Here is a 17,500-nt window from a genome sequence, read left to right as displayed (position 1 = left end):
CTGTTATAACAGTGTCTTTACCAAGTAGCTGGAAAGAACCTTCAATGTCCAGATTGACGTTGTCGCTGATAATATTTCACTCTGTAATCTTTTTCTTTTTAATCTCTTGCATGTTTTTACGCCGCTTTACCCCGTCTGTGTAACAAACGGAGTGTAAGCACCCAGCAACGTAGGTGCATATTAAGATCAGGAAATCACTTTCTGCTTCCTGGAGATAGCAGTGCGACTGACCACATTTCATTCTGACACCTACTTGGCCACGAACGCTCAGATGAGCAGAAGTATTGAGCTCTTTGAGCATCGTGGGCGCCGGACGGGAAAAAATGACAACGGCGTCGGTCTGAAAGTAGCGAAGACAGTTGCGTTGCGCTCTGGTCCGGGTGGAAGATGGAGTCCGTCCTCTCATTGGCTCCCAGCTCCAGTGATGTGTTTCAACACCTTATTATAGCAGGTGCATTGGGACAAGTAACATTTTTGATGTCCTGATTGTTATTTGCTTTAAGAAAAGAAGATGTTTTAATAACCAGATAGAATATTTCCTCCAAACTCTTAAGGTGGACATTTCTTCAGTGGGCTGTCCTTGTATTTAGGTGCTCGCGAGGCCTCGTAGGTTAGTGGACTGTTTGAATGGCTCTAGTTTGGCTTCCTAGTTTGACGACTTAGGGTTGAATATCAAACATTGTTGTTGATATCCTTCATCTACTACCAATCATTTTTTCCAGCCAGACGTTGAGTTGTGCTCCATACTGACCTTCCCAAGCTGCTCCCTCTCCATTACCATGTGTAGTTTTACCATCAGCACCCACCCATCCTTTCTATCCTCTATCCTTAATTCCAACCCTCCTGTACATGCAGAAGTCTAACGCAGTGCTTCCCAACCAGGGGGGCTGTTCCCCGAGGGGACACTAGTACAGGAAAACACAACTGACTCAAGTAACTCAACTAGAGGAGAGAAATTGAGATTTAATTCAACACATTTGTGTTAAAGACAAAATAAAACATCCAAACAATTGGTGTGATCGTCAGCCTGAGTCAGTTGCACATTAACACTCGTGTGTCAAGGATGAACATTTGGTAGTCATCCAAAGTAAAAGATAAACATCTGAAATGGTTAGCTGTAATATAATAAATGTCTCCGTCCTGGATTTATTGATGCCGTAGACGAAACACCACATCACGCAGAACAGGTTGGGAACCACTTGTCTGACGTAATACAACCTAATACCATTTTCATGTTTCTCCCCGAGTCTGTTTAAACATGTGTCTGCAGCTCTGTTAGACAGCCTCTCTGATATTCACTCATCTCTGTGTCTCTGCCACTCTCTGCCTCTCCGCCTGCCACTGAAGCGCTCGCCGTCCGTCGGCCCATCTAGCAAAGGCAGACGTGTAAGCACCATCACTGCTCCGCGGTCTTATCGAGCCTCTCAATGTGCCGTCTCGTCCCGCCGATGTTCCGCTTGTGTTGCATTTCCTTGTGTGTTTGCTGTGGCTGTCTGATTGCATGACCGCGGTTCTGAACAACTGTTTGGATATTTTGTGTTTCCAAAGGTATAACTGTTTGGATTTTGTACATATTTTATTTACAATGAGTGATCAAAAAGTTCAGAAGCCGTTGCTGTTGTGCACAAATGGAGTAGTACGTTACAGTAATGTGCATCGAGCAGGTGGAAAAAAAAAAAAAAATCACTTTTGTGAGTAATTATTCCAAGTTACATCACTTGATTGCCATCAGCACCCGAGTTACATCGGAGATTGCAGAACAACAGAAGATGTTGGAGATCCTCTGCCGCCCCTTTGCTTCATCGCCTCCGATCTTCTGAAGCATTTCAGTCTCCATTGCTGATTTCCTGAGTTTGACACAAACCCTGATGAGTGAAATCACAAATGTGCTCATGGGGTCTCAAAAATGAGTGTAAGTCGGGTGCTGATGTGGATCCAGCTGCCTCCCGCTGCTCTGAACTGTGCAGCGCTGCATTCGTGTGCAACAGGAACTTCTGATTGCACCTCGTGTGTGTGGTGTTTCTATGTGTGCTCCCTGTGTGTGTGTGTGTGTGTGTGTGTTGTTAGCTTTGTGAATGTCCCTGCATGGTTCATGGTATGTGCTTGTGGTGTTTTACATCAGCATGGTCAGTGGGCTGTGATGTGTTGTAACACATGGGGGTGGGGTGGGGGAGGGGGGGGGGCTATAAAGTTGTGGTCACTTTTCCTTTGTGGTTTTGGAGGTCCGGTTGGTGTCTTGACCACAATGTGTGTTTATTGTGTTTGTGTATTATGGTGCTCGTTCTTCTCTCTAAGCTGCATATTGTTCTAGATTTTTTTGTTTTTGTTTTTTGAACTAACACTTTTCCTTCTGTCTCCATCATCTCTTCCTCCTCTCATCTTCCTCTCTCCCCCTTTTTCATTTCCTTTCTTCCTCCCATCCTCATCACCTTCTCCTCCACTTCCATCTGTCTTTTTATCCTTCTTCTCTCCCTTTCTCACTTGTTTCTGTGTCCTCTCCGTCTCCTACACCCCTCCCCTCTCTCTCCCTCCCCGCAGGTGGACTCTATGGATAACTTCACCCCCTCCAACACTCCGTCTCGGGAAGATGACCCGAAGTCCCACCTCAAGTCACGCTCACGTTCGCCCTCCATGGCCAGCGATATGGAGCCCATAGAGGTCAGATAATCACTGGGACTGGGGAAGAGACTCAGCCACTTCCTCTCTTCTACCAGCTCCACTTCTTAAGTACAGTTGAAGGACTGTTGGTTACCAGCCTAAGGTGGTAGTTACTATAACACCAATGCATCTGTAAGATGAAGATAAGTCGGCATCAGAATCCTCCTTGTAAACTTGAACATGTACGCTCGGCATGTCGAGGAACAAGAATGCATCCAGATTTTTGAATAGACAGTTTTCAGTGACATGTTTAAGCTGAAACTCACAAAGCTGAGACTGTTCTGTTGGGACGTCCATTGTCAGCTGCAAGTAATTCAATCATGTAGAAATGTGCGGAGCCAGCAGTACGACGATAAGAAGGAGACATAGACTCATCGTGTTCTCAGACCGTCGTTAAATATGGAGTCCGAGTAAATACCAGCATCCTGTTTGGACACTTCTGTCTTTTTCTGTAATGGTGTTTACAACAGAAGAAGGGTCTTGTAAACAACATGAGGAGCAGATGCAACTGCAAGAGCCTCAAATTAACAAGTAATATTGGAGTCATTGATCAAAACATGTGACTTTTCATTGTCAAATCGTTTGGCTGATTAATATGAAAACTGTGTTTTTCTTTTAACACCTCCATCCTCCACTTTGTGGCTATTAACCAAGATTCGTTATGAATTCATTGCCAGCGGTAGAGGGATGTATCTCACTGTCCACTGTTTCCTTGCAGTTGATAGATCATCCACCTCGGACAGTTCAGACGCCCACCATGCGCTCAGGAGGCTACGGCAGTATCGGACGCTCCTCGCCTAAGGTTGGACACGTTTCACTGTTGCACCACCGCGCCACATCGTATTATGTTGGATGTTTGATGACCACTGATGACGTCCTTCTCCCTCATTCACACCCTCCTACAGCCTAAAGCACATCAGTTTGTAGTGAAGTCCTTCAACACGCCCACTAAGTGTAACCAGTGCACCTCCCTCATGGTGGGGCTCATCCGTCAGGGTTGCACCTGCGAAGGTAAGAAAAGAACAAACATAAAAACCTACATCATGTTTTACTGAAATCATTCCTGATCAGGTCGTTTCATCCGAGCTAAAAATAAATTCCACGAAATGTAAAGATTGAAATCGTTTACAATACGTACTGAGTCACCTGTCTTCCTCTGTCTCCGCGTGTCCAGTGTGTAACTTCTCCTGCCACGTAACGTGTGCCGACAAGGCTCCAGCCGTGTGTCCCGTCCCCCAGGACCAGACCAAGGGCCCGCTGGGGATCGACCCCCAGAGGGGCATCGGTACTGCGTATGAAGGCCACGTCAGGGTGAGTGAGACCGACGCAGACAGTGACTTAGTGATGCCAACGGTCAGATTTAAAGAATGTTTAGAGACACTCAGCGGTTTCTGAGCTGCTTCTTGAATCTGAGACCAAAGAAAGTGGGTTTAACTGTGTTAAATCACTGGACCTGAGGGCTCTGACAGTAGCAGGGCTGATCACACAGAAGAACTGTTTCCATACTGAGAGATAAACTATGTGTGTGCGTTGTAGGTGCCCAAACCAACCGGGGTGAAGAAGGGCTGGCAGAGAGCGATGGCTGTGGTCTGTGACTTCAAACTGTTCCTGTATGAGCTGGGAGAAGGAAAAGCAACACAACCGAGTGTCGTCGTCAGCCAAGTCATAGATATGAGGTAAGAGAAGCACAACAAGCCTCGAAATACTGCAGCTGACATGATAAGTCAGAAACATTGCCGGGTCCAGTTACTGGGTTTACAGCTTTTCTCGTCACTATTTATTTTTCTTAGTCTGCTATGATAGTAAAAATAATGTTTTTTTTAGTTCTTAAATGTTAGTTAGATAAAAGATGTTAGAAGTCTTTGGCTCTGGGAAATAGTGATCAGCACTTTCTCCTGTTTTTAGACCAAGGGACTGATCGAACAATAGAAAACAAATCACTGATGGAAATAATCAGTTGCCGCTCTGATGAATACTTTTTGAAATACTAATTTATTGAAAATATTTTGGATTTGCAGCTGAGCCTTCAGTCCAGGAGAGTTTATTATTTGAAAATAGTGCTGAATGATCCAATTATATTTTTTTTTATCATTATTTATCATATATTGGATTTATGGGCCATCTATGAATAGTTTCTTTAATTGGTCAGGTATTCATGTGCAGTTTGAAATATATTTTTTTGTCTTGATTCAGTGGGTACAGGACATTCACTGTGTGGAGGAACCGTGGAGCTGATATGCACATTTCAATATTTGTTTATATATTCCAAGTCGGATTGACAGAACAATATTAAACAATGTTATCACTCATTGCAGACTTGATCATATTATTAATGCCTAGCTTGGAAGCAGATAGCACAAGATGTGAACAAGATGTAAATACACTAAGAAGTGACCTTCTCTATAACAAACCTTTTGATCTCACAGAGACGAAGAGTTTTCTGTCAGTTCAGTCCTCGCCTCGGATGTCATCCACGCCAGCCGCAAGGACATCCCCTGTATATTCAGAGTGAGTTCCTTCTGATGTTTTCTGCGGCGCTCCGACAGACCTGCGGTCCCTTGACAAGAATAGCACTGATTTCAGGGAACGACGAGAGGGCGGTGCCGTCCGAGGTGTAACGTGACCGTTTTCTCGTCCCTCCTCAGGTGACAGCGTCCCAGCTCTCCCCCTCCAGCAGCCACAAGCCCTCCATCCTGATCCTGGCCGACAGCGACCAGGAGAGGAACAAGTGGGTGGGCCTCCTCAACGAGCTCCACCGCATCCTCAAGAAGAACAAGCTCAAGGAGCGCTTCGTCTACGTCCCCAAGGAGGCGTACGACAGCACCCTGCCGCTCATCAAGACCACTCAGTCTGCTGCTATCATAGGTGACAGAACGCACTGGAGCTGCGAGAGGGGTTCAAGGAAGTAGCGGAAACGTGTCACTGAAATAAGATTGTAGAAACACGTACTGCTCTTTTAATCTGTGCGCAGTTACAGAAATAGATAAGTCCTTATTTATGTGAATGCATTCGTCCAGAAAGAGCTTTTCTTTTTCTATTTGTAACCCGTGAAATCAGAGAACGCCTCGAGGCTCAGCAGTCCGATTAATGTTATGTTTGAAAAATAGAAGCAAACAAGCAGACTGCAACATTTTCTGTCCCCTTACTCGCTTCATCTTGCTTCATATGTTTTATCCTCAGATCACGAGCGTGTCGCCCTGGGCAACGAGGAAGGCCTATATGTCATCCATGTCACCAAAGATGGTAAGACCCAATCAAAAGCTGCAGTTTCTGATCTTTAGTTTCATCTTAATGCTGATTTAAATGTGTTAGAATAGATGGAGGAAGTCGACCGATGAACTACTTCTTCTGTTTCCCCCCCCCCTCTCCCTTCGGTCACCTCTCCACTCTTGCCTCTCTTCACTCCCTCCACCCTCCAGAAATAATCCGGGTGGGTGACAACAAGAAGGTCCACCACATCGACCTGATCCTCCAGGAGCAGCTGCTGGCCGTCATCTCTGGCCGGAACCGCCACGTCCGTCTCTTCCCAACGCAGGCGCTGGACGGCCGCGAGGCCGAGTCCTACAAGCTGGCTGAGACTAAAGGCTGCCAGACCATCGTGTCGGGCCCCGTTCGTAACGGCTCCCTCACCTGCCTGTGTGTCGCCATGAAGAGACAAATCATATGTTACGAGGTCAGAACGCACCGATAATATAACGGACAGTGCAGTCTTCCTCAGATTTTTTTGAGGTGTTCTCCCTCCAGGCTCCGCCTCCTCCTGACATGTTGCGTTTCTTTTCCAATGTCGCAGGTGAATAAGAGTAAAGGGCGTCACCGCCGGCTGCGGGAGCTGCAGGCCCCGGGGCTCGTTCAGTGGATGGGTCTGCTCAGTGAGCGTCTTTGCGTGGGCTTCCAGTCCGGCTTCATGCGCTACAGGTATGTTACTCATCTGACAAACATGCGGTAGAAATGTTCCTCTCGCAGCTTTTAACGTCCATGTTTGTGAAACCCTGCGCAGCGTCCATGGCGACATGTCCCCGGTGAGCCTGCTGCACCACGAGGACCACACCCTGGCCTTCATCCCCCAGCAGGGCCTGGACGCCCTCTGTGCCGTGGAGATCTCCAGCAAAGAGCTGCTGCTGTGCTTCAGCGCCATCGGGGTGTACGTGGACTCTCAGGGCCGCCGGTCGCGTCAGCAGGAGCTGATGTGGCCGGCGGTGCCCGGCGCTGCCTGTGAGGCTCATTCACACTCTGTCAACTTGTAGATGCAGATATAAAAGCACAACATCATGGGATATATATATATATATATATATATATATATATATATAAATTAGTCTTTAACTGTCTGTCGAGTCATCAGGTAAAAAGTGAAGTCACTTCACAGTGAGACCAAATTAAAAGTGTTGTGTTCTAAAGACAAACTGCTGCAGTAGTTTACTGTAAATAGTTTTTTTTTAATGTTCTGTAACATAGACAAATATAGATTGAGGTAATGAAATGAAAAGAGATAACCGACGCGTCCTCCTCTCCAGGCTACAACGCCCCCTACCTGTCAGTGTACAGCGAGAACGCCGTGGACGTGTTCGACGTCAACACCATGGAGTGGATCCAGACCATTCCGCTGAAGAAGGTCAGAGCAGACAGCTGGGTGCTCTCTGGCTCCACCTAGTGGAGGAAACCAATGACTTGTGCTTTGCCTCGTCACCGTAGTAACCTCTCGTTCTTTTTGATGGCCTCAGTGCCACGTCGACGGACGAATAACGTTTCTGATGGACTCTCGTTCTCGTTTCCATTTCTGCGTTCGTCCTCCAGGTGCGACCTCTGAACATCGACGGCTCTCTGAACCTGCTGGGCCTGGAAACGGTCCGCCTCATCTACTTCAGAAACAAGATGGCCGGTAAGACCTTTTAGTGCTGTGAAGCGTCGTGGTGTCTAAAAAGTGCTCAAAGTTTGTTGAGTCAAACAGAACTCCATCACCAGTAAAAGTCCTGCGTGCAAACACTTCCTTCCTGTTATCACCTCCATTTTATTTTATTTAAATTCAGAAGCCAAAGAACTCATGATGTCATAGAAAGGCTCCTTTCAGTGTTATTATATTATATTATATTATATTATATTATATTATATTATATTATATTATATTATATTATATTATATTACATTATTACTGATGAGCAGCAGTTTAGTGTTTCAGCTGTTTCATGAACTTTGGGGTCTTTTAATCGTTCCGTGTGTTTGACATGTAACATGTTAATGTGCAGGTGAGTGTAGTGCGTTAAAAATCAGCAGGATGGGAACTCTCCAATTCGTCTCTGCTGTTTTGTTGCTGTGCTGCTTTTCTTCTTCTTCTTCTTCCTCTTCCTCTTCCTCACAGTCTGTCTAGTTTGAAGTGAAGCGTTGACACGTCGTCCTTCTAAAGACGCTTTGCTGTGCCGTTTCAGAGGGCGATGAGCTGGTCGTCCCGGAGACGTCCGACAACAGCAGGAAGCAGCTGGTGCGCAGCATGAACAACAAGAGGCGCTTCTCGTTCAGGGTGCCTGAAGAAGAGCGACTTCAGCAGAGGAGGTAGCCGACTCGGCACATCTTCACCCTCACCGAGGAGCTCCACAGGAGCAGTGAAGCTTTTATTGTTCACAATAATTCTTATTTTTTTTTAACCACCTTTTTCAAAGTTTTCCCGACGTTTGTGTTTATCGTTGCGTCGGTTCGGTGACATCACTGCAGCAGTGAAGTGTTTACAGCAGTGCGTCCTCGTCCTGCCGCCGGCCGACGTCCCTTCAGCTCCCTGAACGTCTCTGCTTGTGATTCCAGAGAGATGCTGAGAGATCCAGAGATGAGGAACAAGCTGATCTCCAACCCCACCAACTTCAACCACGTGGCCCACATGGGACCAGGAGACGGGATCCAGATCCTGAAAGACCTGCCCATGGTACACACACACACACACACACACACACACACACACACACACACACACACACACACACACACACTCTCTCTCTCTCTCTACACATTGTAGAGCTGCACATTCTTCCTTCATTCGTCCTCCAGCGCGACAACCTTCACTTCTGCTTAGTTTTTGTTCTTCGTCACTAAACTCAGCGTGAAGCTGAACTTCATCGTCACGTCTATAAAATCCAGCAGTCTGGTTCCACCGAGTTTCTGTATGTCGCTGCCTGTTTGTCCGATCACACTCTCCTCTCCTCTCCTCTCCTCTCCTCTCCTCTCCTCTCCTCTCCTCTCCTCTCCTCTCCTCTCCTCTCCTCACTCCTCTACTCACTCCTCTACTCACTCCACTCCTCCCCTCCCCTCCCCTCCCCTCCCCTCCCCTCCCCTCCCCTCCCCTCTCCTGCACTGCACTCTTTGTGTGTGTATGTGTGTTTTCTCCACGCCTGTTAAAACCAGAACATCCGTGTTCAGGAGAGCCGTGCAGGATTCAGCGGGTCGGTCAGCATCCCGTCCATCACCAAGAACCGGGCGGAGCCGGGCCGCTCCATGAGCGCCAGCAGCGGACTGGGAATACGTGAGTGGCTTCATCTTCCTCAGTAACCTTCATCGCACGGCCTCCTGTTCGCTGCGTCTCCCTGACTTCCTCTTCCTCTTCCTCCTCCTCCTGCTCCTCCTGCTCCTCCCCTTATTCCTCTTCCTCTTTCTCCTCCTCTTTCTCCTCCTCCTCCTGCTCCTCCTCCTCCTTCCCTTATTCCTCTTCCTCTTTCTCCTCCTCTTCCTCCTCCTCCTCCCCTTATTCCTCTTTCTCCTCCTCCTCCTCCCCTTATTCCTCTTTCTCCTCCTCCTCCTCCCCTTATTCCTCTTTCTCTTCTTCTTCCTCCTCTCCCTCCTCTCCCTCCTCTCCGTCCAGGCTCGTCCTCCCAGAACGGCAGCGCTCTGCGCAGGGAGCTGTCAGGAGGCAGCTACGGGTCCAAACGGCAGACCATGACCTCCCCCTCCGAGAGCTCCCTGTCCTCCGGCGGCGGGATGGACTGCGGGGACGCTCCGCTGTCCCAGTTCGACAGAGAGGTCAGTCGTCCATCTGAACATGCAGCTTCATGTGCGGTTGACTGTAAACATTATCGTAAACGCCGGATCTTTACGAGTCTCTGAACAAACTAATGACATCTTTTTACTAACTGCTGCTTCCGAGCAGCTTCAGTCTGATTGGACGAGTTCTTGTAGATCTGAATACAGAGTTAATGTCAACCGAGCATCAGCTTGTTATGAGTGCATCACGATTGTGTTCTTGCTTTGTGACCGTAGAAGTTAGACGTCAAGTTATCTGAAAAATAGATCACGTTGTTCCCCTTTGAAAAACAAATCCTCCCTCCCATCAGTCACCAACATCCCAACATCTGCGTACCTCATCCCACCGCTGCAGCCGATTGGTTTGCTCCCTGTGATGTCAGCACTTTGTAGCGTCGGCCACTGAGGCCCCTCAGGCTCCCCCACCCACCAACCTCCCCCCCCCCCCTCCAGTCTGCACGCTAACCCTCTGAACCCCACGACCCCGCAGGCCGCTTTCAAATGCGTGTTTACTTCTGAAGTAAATTGCTGAAATGGCGCCATTTATCAGCCAGGAAGTGTCCAACTAGAAAAGATTGATCTGTTTTTAGATATCTGATGTTCCTTGAACTAATCATTTGCACCAAACGCTTCCATCAGGAAAAACGAAACAAAATCTGAGCTTAAAATAGACGTTTCATCCAAATCCCTTTATTTACATGTAAATAGTTGAATGTGTGAAGCAGGCAGAGACACCCTGACTTCTTGTTCCAATACCAGCGACACATTACAAACTTATACGTTTCGATTCCAACTTTTGTAAAAAAAATAAATCAAAGAAATTCAACTACGATTTCTCACGTTTTAACTGTCTTATACTGCTCAAAAGATGATGGTGCTGTTTCCATGGAGATGCGGGAGGCACAGCTGCAGTGACCCTGTGTGGGCTTCAGAGGGTTTAACGCCTCCCCGTGATTCCTGCTTGCAGGTTCGGGTCGGATGAGTCGTTGCCTCAGAGAGCCGCTGAAAGTTTGTCCCTTTAACAGTTTCTGCAAGTCGTTCAGCTGTAAGCTGTCAGCATGTAAACACGGTGATCGGGATGGAGGAGCAACTACAGCAGCTCCCCTCCCCTCCCCTCCCCTCCCCATCTCTCCCCTCCAGCCCCTCCTACCCCCCCTCTCTCATTCTCTCTCTGTGGCTCCCCGTCCTCATCAGCCCGGACGTTGTCAGCTCCATCTCACCCCCATGTGTCGCCTCCCTCCACCCTGAACCCAGCTGAACCCCCCCACCCCCACCCACTCCTCCCCCCCCTCCCGCCCCACCCCAGCATGTTGTCTGTGGGCTGGGCGCTGAGTCTGAACTTTCCTCTGCAGTGGCAGGCAGTCTCACCGTCGGAGAAGACCCCTGATCTGAAAAGGGCTTTAAGGACCCTCCTTAGTAAGATGAAGGTAATGTCAACACCACTGAGAGCACCGAGTCACTGAGCGCACACGCACACGCACGCGCACACGCACACACACACACACACACACACACACACACACACACACACACACACACACACACACACACAGAGCGAGTCTGCGTCCCCTCCGCTGCACCATTTCAGCTCCGTCACCTCAGCAGCATCCGATGGTTTGTTGCATCTTTCACCGGAGCACCATCAGCACCGTCCCTCCGTCCGTCCCTCCGTCCGTCTCCGGGACGGACTGGTGCACCGCTGCTTCCCATCGCTGCCCGCCCTGCCAATCACAGAGCATGTCTGCTTCCATACCGCTCCCGACGGCCCGCCCACGTTTCTGACCCCGGAGCGGTCCAACTTCACAGAGCACACAGCGTGGTCGGTCGTCATGGCAACACCAGCAGCTTAAGAGAATCTCTCTGAAATGATTGGTCGGAAATTAGACCGGCTGCACAAAGGCTGCATGGTTTGAATCCAGATGAACACGTTGGCTCAGATGAGTGATCGTCATCCAGCAGGAGATCCGAGTGGGTTTTAAACACAAACGATGAATCACAGGACTTCAGACGGTTTCTGTGATTCGAGTAATTAGAAATGTTTCATTTTGAAGCAACTTTTCTCAAAAAGTCTGACGTAGTTTTAAGTGTTTTTTTTTTTTGTTGTTGTTTTTGTATATTGCAGGAATTAGCAAAAAATTGCAAGTCAGTGAAAAACATTGCAAATTTTGTTATCTTTTGCCGTACAGAGTCATATGTAATTAATATTTTGTCACTTTTTTTTCAGTTGTTGTGATTTTTCCAGTCGTTGTTTGTTTTGATGACGACGAGCGGCTGACGAGCTTCGCTGACCGGAAAACAAGTTGTTTTTTTTCGTCGATAGAGCGACTTTTGTTTGGAGAAGTTTCCTTTGTGAAGCTTTTCTGCTTGAATTTGGCAAAAAAAAATGCCGAGATCTCTTGAATTGACGTTTATTATCTCCTGGAGGAAGATGAGAGTTTATGAACACTGTAGCTGGTCAGCGCTGCTCTCTGAATCTGCTGTGACTCTGAACAACATCTACACCTACAGCAGTGTGTGTAGCAGTGTGTGCGGCAGTGTGTGCGGCAGTGTGTGTAGCAGTGTGTGTAGCAGTGTGTGCGGCAGTGTGTGCAGCAGTGTGTGTAGCAGTGTGTGTCTGGAGTTGATAGAAACACACTCTGAGCTTGTTGGTGTTTTTAGTTTATTTCGGATCTTAATCAGAGCTGATTACCTCACCGATCGTCTTCATCTCGGTAAAGAGTCTCCATGACTCAGCACATCCTCTCCTCCAGTGTTACAGTGTCCTGCTGTCCTCGCTGAGCTCAGATGGAGGTGCGAGCGACCCTCCTCCTCCTGCTCCTCCTCCTCCACCTCCTCTTCATCTGCTCTGCATGTTTGTTTTCCTTCAGCTGATCATTTCTGCTCAATCGAGCTGTTCATCTGCTGATGGGGTGAGATGTAGTGGAGGATGGTGGGGGAGAGGGGGGTGGGGGGGCGGCGGCACATTAACGGGCAGTGAGGAAGACGCGTGATGAGTGAGGAAGAGCGGTGCATGTGTAGCAGCAGTCACAAACGTTCAGTCTGATGAATCCGAGTGTGGACTTTGTCTTTACGTGTTTTGTTTGTCTCCTCCAGGACTCGGACTCCCCCCGTCACTCAACGGCCTCCAACAGCTCCACCTTCAGCAGCCCCCCCAGTCCGGCATCCCCGCACAAGACCAAGTCCCTGTCCCTGGAGAGCACAGACCGGATGGGCTGGGACACATGAGCTCCCCCCCCATCCTCCTCCCTCCCCCGCCGGCCGCTCGCCCATCCAACCCCGCCGACCGACTAGAACCCACAGCACAGGACTTCAAACTCTTCCTCCTCCTCTTCCTCTTCCTCCTCCAGCTCAGTCCTCCCCCTCACTGCCCAGAGAACTGCACCTCCTGCCCGCCGCTCTCCCCCCTCATCAGCAATCGTCTCTCCGCGTTCTTCCATGACGGGACACAAACACTAACGAAGACATGAGTGGTGGCGTACATGACGGTGCAAGTGTGTGTGTGTGTGTGTGTGTGTGTGTGTGTGTGTGTGAGTGTGAGTGAGTGAGAGAAGCTGTGTGCAGCTGCGTGTGCATGTGTTTATCCTGAAGAGGCAGACCATATAGGAATACGACATCTCTGTTTGCAATTCGCTGACTCAGCTCGGCCCCCTGTTGAGATTGAGACTCTTTAAAAAAAAAAAAAAAAAAGAAAAAAAACTCCCGATGCAACAAAAGAAGAAGAAGAGGACCATCACTGAGAACCCGTTTTTACTTGTACATAGGACCCGGGAGGTTCCAGGGGACTTTATTTTAATTTATTTATCGATCTTAGACAAGGAAAGGGAGGTTTTGCTTCTTGATGGCCTGAAGCAGACGTGAGGAGGTGAAACTCCTCCTCACTTCTCACTGTCGCTTCTCTCTGGGTGCTGCAGAAATTCAAAATGATTTAAAAGAGAAAAAAAAAAAGGAATGATTTTTATTTTTGTTTTTTTTTGTTGCTCCATGATACTAAGTGCAGTGACTTTATCATTTAAAAAAAAATAAATAAATAATAATTTGGACCATCAGTGAAAAGAGCTCCCTGAAGCAGCGGTTCTCGTGACATCATCACAACTCTCTTCCCTCATTGGTTCAGTGCGACTGACATCACCGGGGTAGCCAGGCGCGTGTCCTCCCGTTCGTAGCGTAGACGTCCCACTTTGCTGTACAACCAAACGGAGCGGCTCACAGTGATGTACATAGGTTCAGAGTAGAGAGTAATATATGCCGAGGAAAATACTGTAGACGTACACGGGACACCAGAAATCCTCTTTGACTTTTATTTTGTCTTTGTTTGGAGTGATTTGGGTTTGGATTCACACACAAAAGCCATTTTAAACCACTTCTCTTCTTTCTTTTTTTTTACCCATTCATTTTAGTGTTTTATATTTTATTGTCTGACACGCGTTATGTGTGTTGTTGTTGTTGTTGTTGTTGTTTGTTTTTCTCCCACCTGGTTTGAAGAAGCTCTTGCGTGTCGACACTACTGCCCGCTAACTGTAGAGCGAGCACGTGCGCTTATCACAACTCTCCCGCTGCACACGTATCCACACACACACACACACACACACACACACACACACACACACACACACACACACACACACACACACAAGGTGAGGTGGTGTTTTTAATGCCTTGTCCCACTCGTCCTCTTGACTGTCGGCGGTGAAGCGGCTCTAAACATTTAGCAGTTTAACGTGTGTGTGTGTGTGTGTGTGGCAGCAAGATGGAAACAATCAGCGATAAGCTCAGATTTAACCAAAAAAAACAAACGGACAATGAGGGAGACGTTGGGACGATATTTTAGTTTTTCTCTCAGCCTTTACTTATTCTGAAGAATGTTGTCATTAAAAGCTACAAAAAAAAAAAAAAAAAACACTAAAATAAGAATGTAAACACTTAAAAAGCTGCGAGAAAGTCGGCGCTCGGGTTTCTGGTTGTCCAGAAATGACCCGAATGCTACCTGTTGTTGTTGTTGTTTGTTGTTGTGTGTAACGAGGCTGCAGCTCTAAACCTGCTGCAGGCGCTTCTTTCCTTGGCAGAGAGGAGAGAGAGTTTCACGGTGTCGCAGCCAAACACCTGTTAGCGCCGCTTTACACGCACACACACACACACACACTGAGCTGCATTTGAACCTGAGCAACAGGTCAGCGTGGTTATAGCGTGTGACTGCTGGTGGTGACGGTTGTTAGTCGCGACGCTCCGTTTCATTCCTGCCGATCCTCCCCCGATGAAACCCGACCAAGAAGCTCCGAAACGATCTCATTCCACGTCTTGTTGTTTTGTTTCTTATTTTCTGTGATGAGTTTTTTTTTTTTTGGATTCCAAACAGCCGCGTCGTCGATACGGAGGAACTGACCCCGGTTTAAAAGAGGGAAACTCAGGAAACGTCAGAACCAATGAAATCTATTTTTTTTCTTTCTTTTTTTTTTTCCTTAAGATGAGCGCGTGTTGGGAGGTTTGTTTTGACGGATGGGTGGAGTCACAGATGTGACCCGGGTGGAGTCACAAGATGTGACCCGGGTGGAGACGGGCGAGGTGAGGACGATGAAGGCCGACGGGTGGTTTCGATGGATGAGGTGCCACGTTGGCGACATTTAAGAGGAAGAAAATAAAAAAAAAAGTAAAAAAAAACAAAACCAACCATTCAAACGCCTTTGCATTTCAGTGAGGTCTTATCTACAGAACCTTCCATATTATTTTGCTTTCATATCATATTCCACTCTTTTTTTTTTTTTTTTCTAGGATTGCTTTGTAATAATTTGTACAGTTTTGCATGTTCTAGATGTAATCATTTTGTTTTTCGGTTTGTTGTTTTACTTGCTCCTTTTTGAACGGTTTGGGCGTTTTACTGAGGATAACCCACTACAGGTGATGTAGATTCTTTTTTGCACAAAAATATTTAAGGTGTAAGGTCAAAACAAAATAATGTATGGAAACTGGCTGCCACACTTACGTGGAGAACTCATTATATTAACCTGACTCCGATGTATTTCAATAAAGCGGAGGGCTGTTACAAATACACACCCGCTCGTGTTGCCGTGTCGTCATTTCTTCCGCCACAAACTTCATCCCATCATTTAAAAAAAAAAACTTTATTATAAAATGACAGAAGTTTAGTTTTTTTTTTGTTTGTTTGTTTTTTTGTACATCTATGAACACGTTAGAGGAAACGTTTACAGCGAAGATGCATTCAAACGGGACAAAATACTCAGAACGACTTCAAACTGTGCCGACGGGTTCAGACGGACGGATGAGAAGTTGGTGTGTGTTCAACCAGGAGGTGGTGCGTGTACACACACACACACTGGACACGCCCACCAACGGTGTGTTCAATGTCTCCTCTTTCCTGGCGTTGTTTTGAAAGATGCGGCCGGTCTGTTGGTTCCGGTAGTTCAGCCCTTCGTGTTCAGACGTGTTTCCTCCTTTCGTCGTCTCCATCACAGGATCAGTGATCATAAAATTTAAAAAAAAGAGCTCGAAAAATGAAATGAGGCTTTTGGGAAGTTCAGGAGACGTTCACAGGCTTCGTGGTGAGAAACTGATCGACGGTTAAACGCGTTTCAAATTGTAAAATATTTAAAGAGAAAAGAGCAGATTTGGTTTGAGCAGAAATATTTGCGTTATTCCTTCTTTTTTTTAATCAGAGGAGGAAAAACTAGTTTGAATGTTGCCTGTAAATCTTTAAATACACGTTTCATATCCTTCATTCAAATCTTGTTCAGAGTCCTTTATGCAAAGTCAAGTAGAAAACAATCAAGTGCAGTCTGTCAGTGTCCCTGTATGAAATGTCCATGTGACATCATCAGCACCAGGACCTCCATCACAGCTGTGAAAACTGACCTCAAGTTCAGTTTTTTGGGGATCAGGTGAAGCTCGGAGGACATTTTTAAGGCAAACATCCAAATCGGGTGTCCTCGGTTTGGCTGAAGTCCTCGTCGGAAACGGAGAGAGGTCGTCTCCCTCCTCCGACCTCCACCCGTCCCTCTGAAGAGCCGTCGGAGCAGCTTCCAGGTCGGTTCAGGCCGTAGCTCCGTCCTCCTCCGTCACCCTGTGGATCCCGTTACCGGGGACGCCGAGGACGGCCTGGGTGGTGCTGCTCAGGTCCCGGACGCTGCTGTGCCGCGACTGGCTATCCAGCCGCTGGGTGGAGTCGTGCCGCGACAGGCCGTCCAGGCGGTTGGTGCTGCAGTGTCTGGACTGTGATTGGTCGTTGAGGCGGGGCATGCTGCCGTATGGCAGCCGGTCGTCTGCGGCCCGGAAACTGGAGGCGGTGTACCTGAGGTGGAGCAGAAGAAGAGGAGGAGGAGGAGGAGTGAGTCTCTGCTGAGGGACGTTCCGCGGAGTTGGTTAAGGGCGGAGGCGATCACCCACCTGCCGTCTCGGGAGCGGTGCAGGCTGCCGTGGTAACTGCTCATCTTGGAGCGGCCGCTGCGCACCGAGCCGGCCCGGCTGGTGCTGCCGCTGGGCGGCTCGTCCAGCATGGCCAGGTGGGTGGAGGAGGCGTGGGTGGAGGTCCCCTGGGTGGACGTTCCTCGGGACTTCCTCACGATGGGCGTGTTGGGGTCCCGGAGCAGCAGCTGGGCGAAGTCGGGCTCCTGCAGCACCTGTCGGCTCTCGTTGACCATCCCACTGCAGCGGGGGATGGAGGGGGGAGTGGAGGAGGAGGAGGAGGAGGAGGAAGATGGGGAGGAGGAGGAGGGGGACGGGGAGGGGAGGGACGGCAGGGAGAGACGCAGGAGGGTGGGGAGGGAGAGGGGGAAGGTGGCGGGCAGATGGGTGTGGTAGAAGAGGATGGAGGAGTGTGTGGAGCAGGCGGTGG

At 48.3% G+C, this 17,500-nt stretch overlaps 2 protein-coding genes across 10 annotated transcripts in view; one reads left to right on the top strand and one right to left on the bottom strand.

Moving 5' to 3' along the window:
• The window catches only part of cdc42bpab (CDC42 binding protein kinase alpha (DMPK-like) b), a 77,553-nt gene extending 61,849 nt beyond the window's left edge, over positions 1–15,704 (top strand). For 2 of the 7 annotated variants that reach the window (XM_069158653.1, XM_069158655.1), the window contains 20 exons: positions 1,348–1,386; positions 2,539–2,658; positions 3,377–3,460; positions 3,564–3,669; positions 3,833–3,969; positions 4,195–4,334; positions 5,085–5,166; positions 5,304–5,523; positions 5,839–5,901; positions 6,078–6,331; positions 6,449–6,573; positions 6,656–6,870; positions 7,173–7,270; positions 7,453–7,537; positions 8,082–8,205; positions 8,452–8,569; positions 9,046–9,163; positions 9,500–9,657; positions 11,010–11,084; positions 12,751–15,704. In XM_069158653.1, coding sequence (XP_069014754.1) covers positions 1,348–1,386; positions 2,539–2,658; positions 3,377–3,460; positions 3,564–3,669; positions 3,833–3,969; positions 4,195–4,334; positions 5,085–5,166; positions 5,304–5,523; positions 5,839–5,901; positions 6,078–6,331; positions 6,449–6,573; positions 6,656–6,870; positions 7,173–7,270; positions 7,453–7,537; positions 8,082–8,205; positions 8,452–8,569; positions 9,046–9,163; positions 9,500–9,657; positions 11,010–11,084; positions 12,751–12,882 — 2,493 coding nt within the window. In that variant the 3' untranslated portion in view covers positions 12,883–15,704. The remainder of the gene's footprint in view (positions 1–1,347; positions 1,387–2,538; positions 2,659–3,376; positions 3,461–3,563; positions 3,670–3,832; positions 3,970–4,194; positions 4,335–5,084; positions 5,167–5,303; positions 5,524–5,838; positions 5,902–6,077; positions 6,332–6,448; positions 6,574–6,655; positions 6,871–7,172; positions 7,271–7,452; positions 7,538–8,081; positions 8,206–8,451; positions 8,570–9,045; positions 9,164–9,499; positions 9,658–11,009; positions 11,085–12,750) is intronic. The other 5 variants (XM_069158659.1, XM_069158656.1, XM_069158654.1 and 2 more) reach the window with 4 other exon arrangements.
• Positions 15,705–15,757: 53 nt separating this feature from the next.
• The window catches only part of fzd3a (frizzled class receptor 3a), a 21,943-nt gene continuing 20,200 nt past the window's right edge, over positions 15,758–17,500 (bottom strand). For all 3 annotated transcript variants that reach the window (XM_069158660.1, XM_069158662.1, XM_069158661.1), the window contains exons 8-9: positions 17,053–17,310; positions 15,758–16,957 (exon numbers count right to left, since the gene is read on the bottom strand). In XM_069158660.1, the coding sequence (XP_069014761.1) occupies positions 16,699–16,957; positions 17,053–17,310 (517 nt within the window). In that variant the 3' untranslated portion in view covers positions 15,758–16,698. The remainder of the gene's footprint in view (positions 16,958–17,052; positions 17,311–17,500) is intronic.

Source organism: Embiotoca jacksoni, unplaced genomic scaffold (assembly GCF_022577435.1).
Source record: "Embiotoca jacksoni isolate LCO1_2020_lvr unplaced genomic scaffold, fEmbJac1.0.p SCAF_23, whole genome shotgun sequence".
Taxonomy (NCBI): domain Eukaryota; kingdom Metazoa; phylum Chordata; class Actinopteri; family Embiotocidae; genus Embiotoca; species Embiotoca jacksoni.
This window is presented reverse-complemented; position numbering and strand designations above follow the sequence as displayed.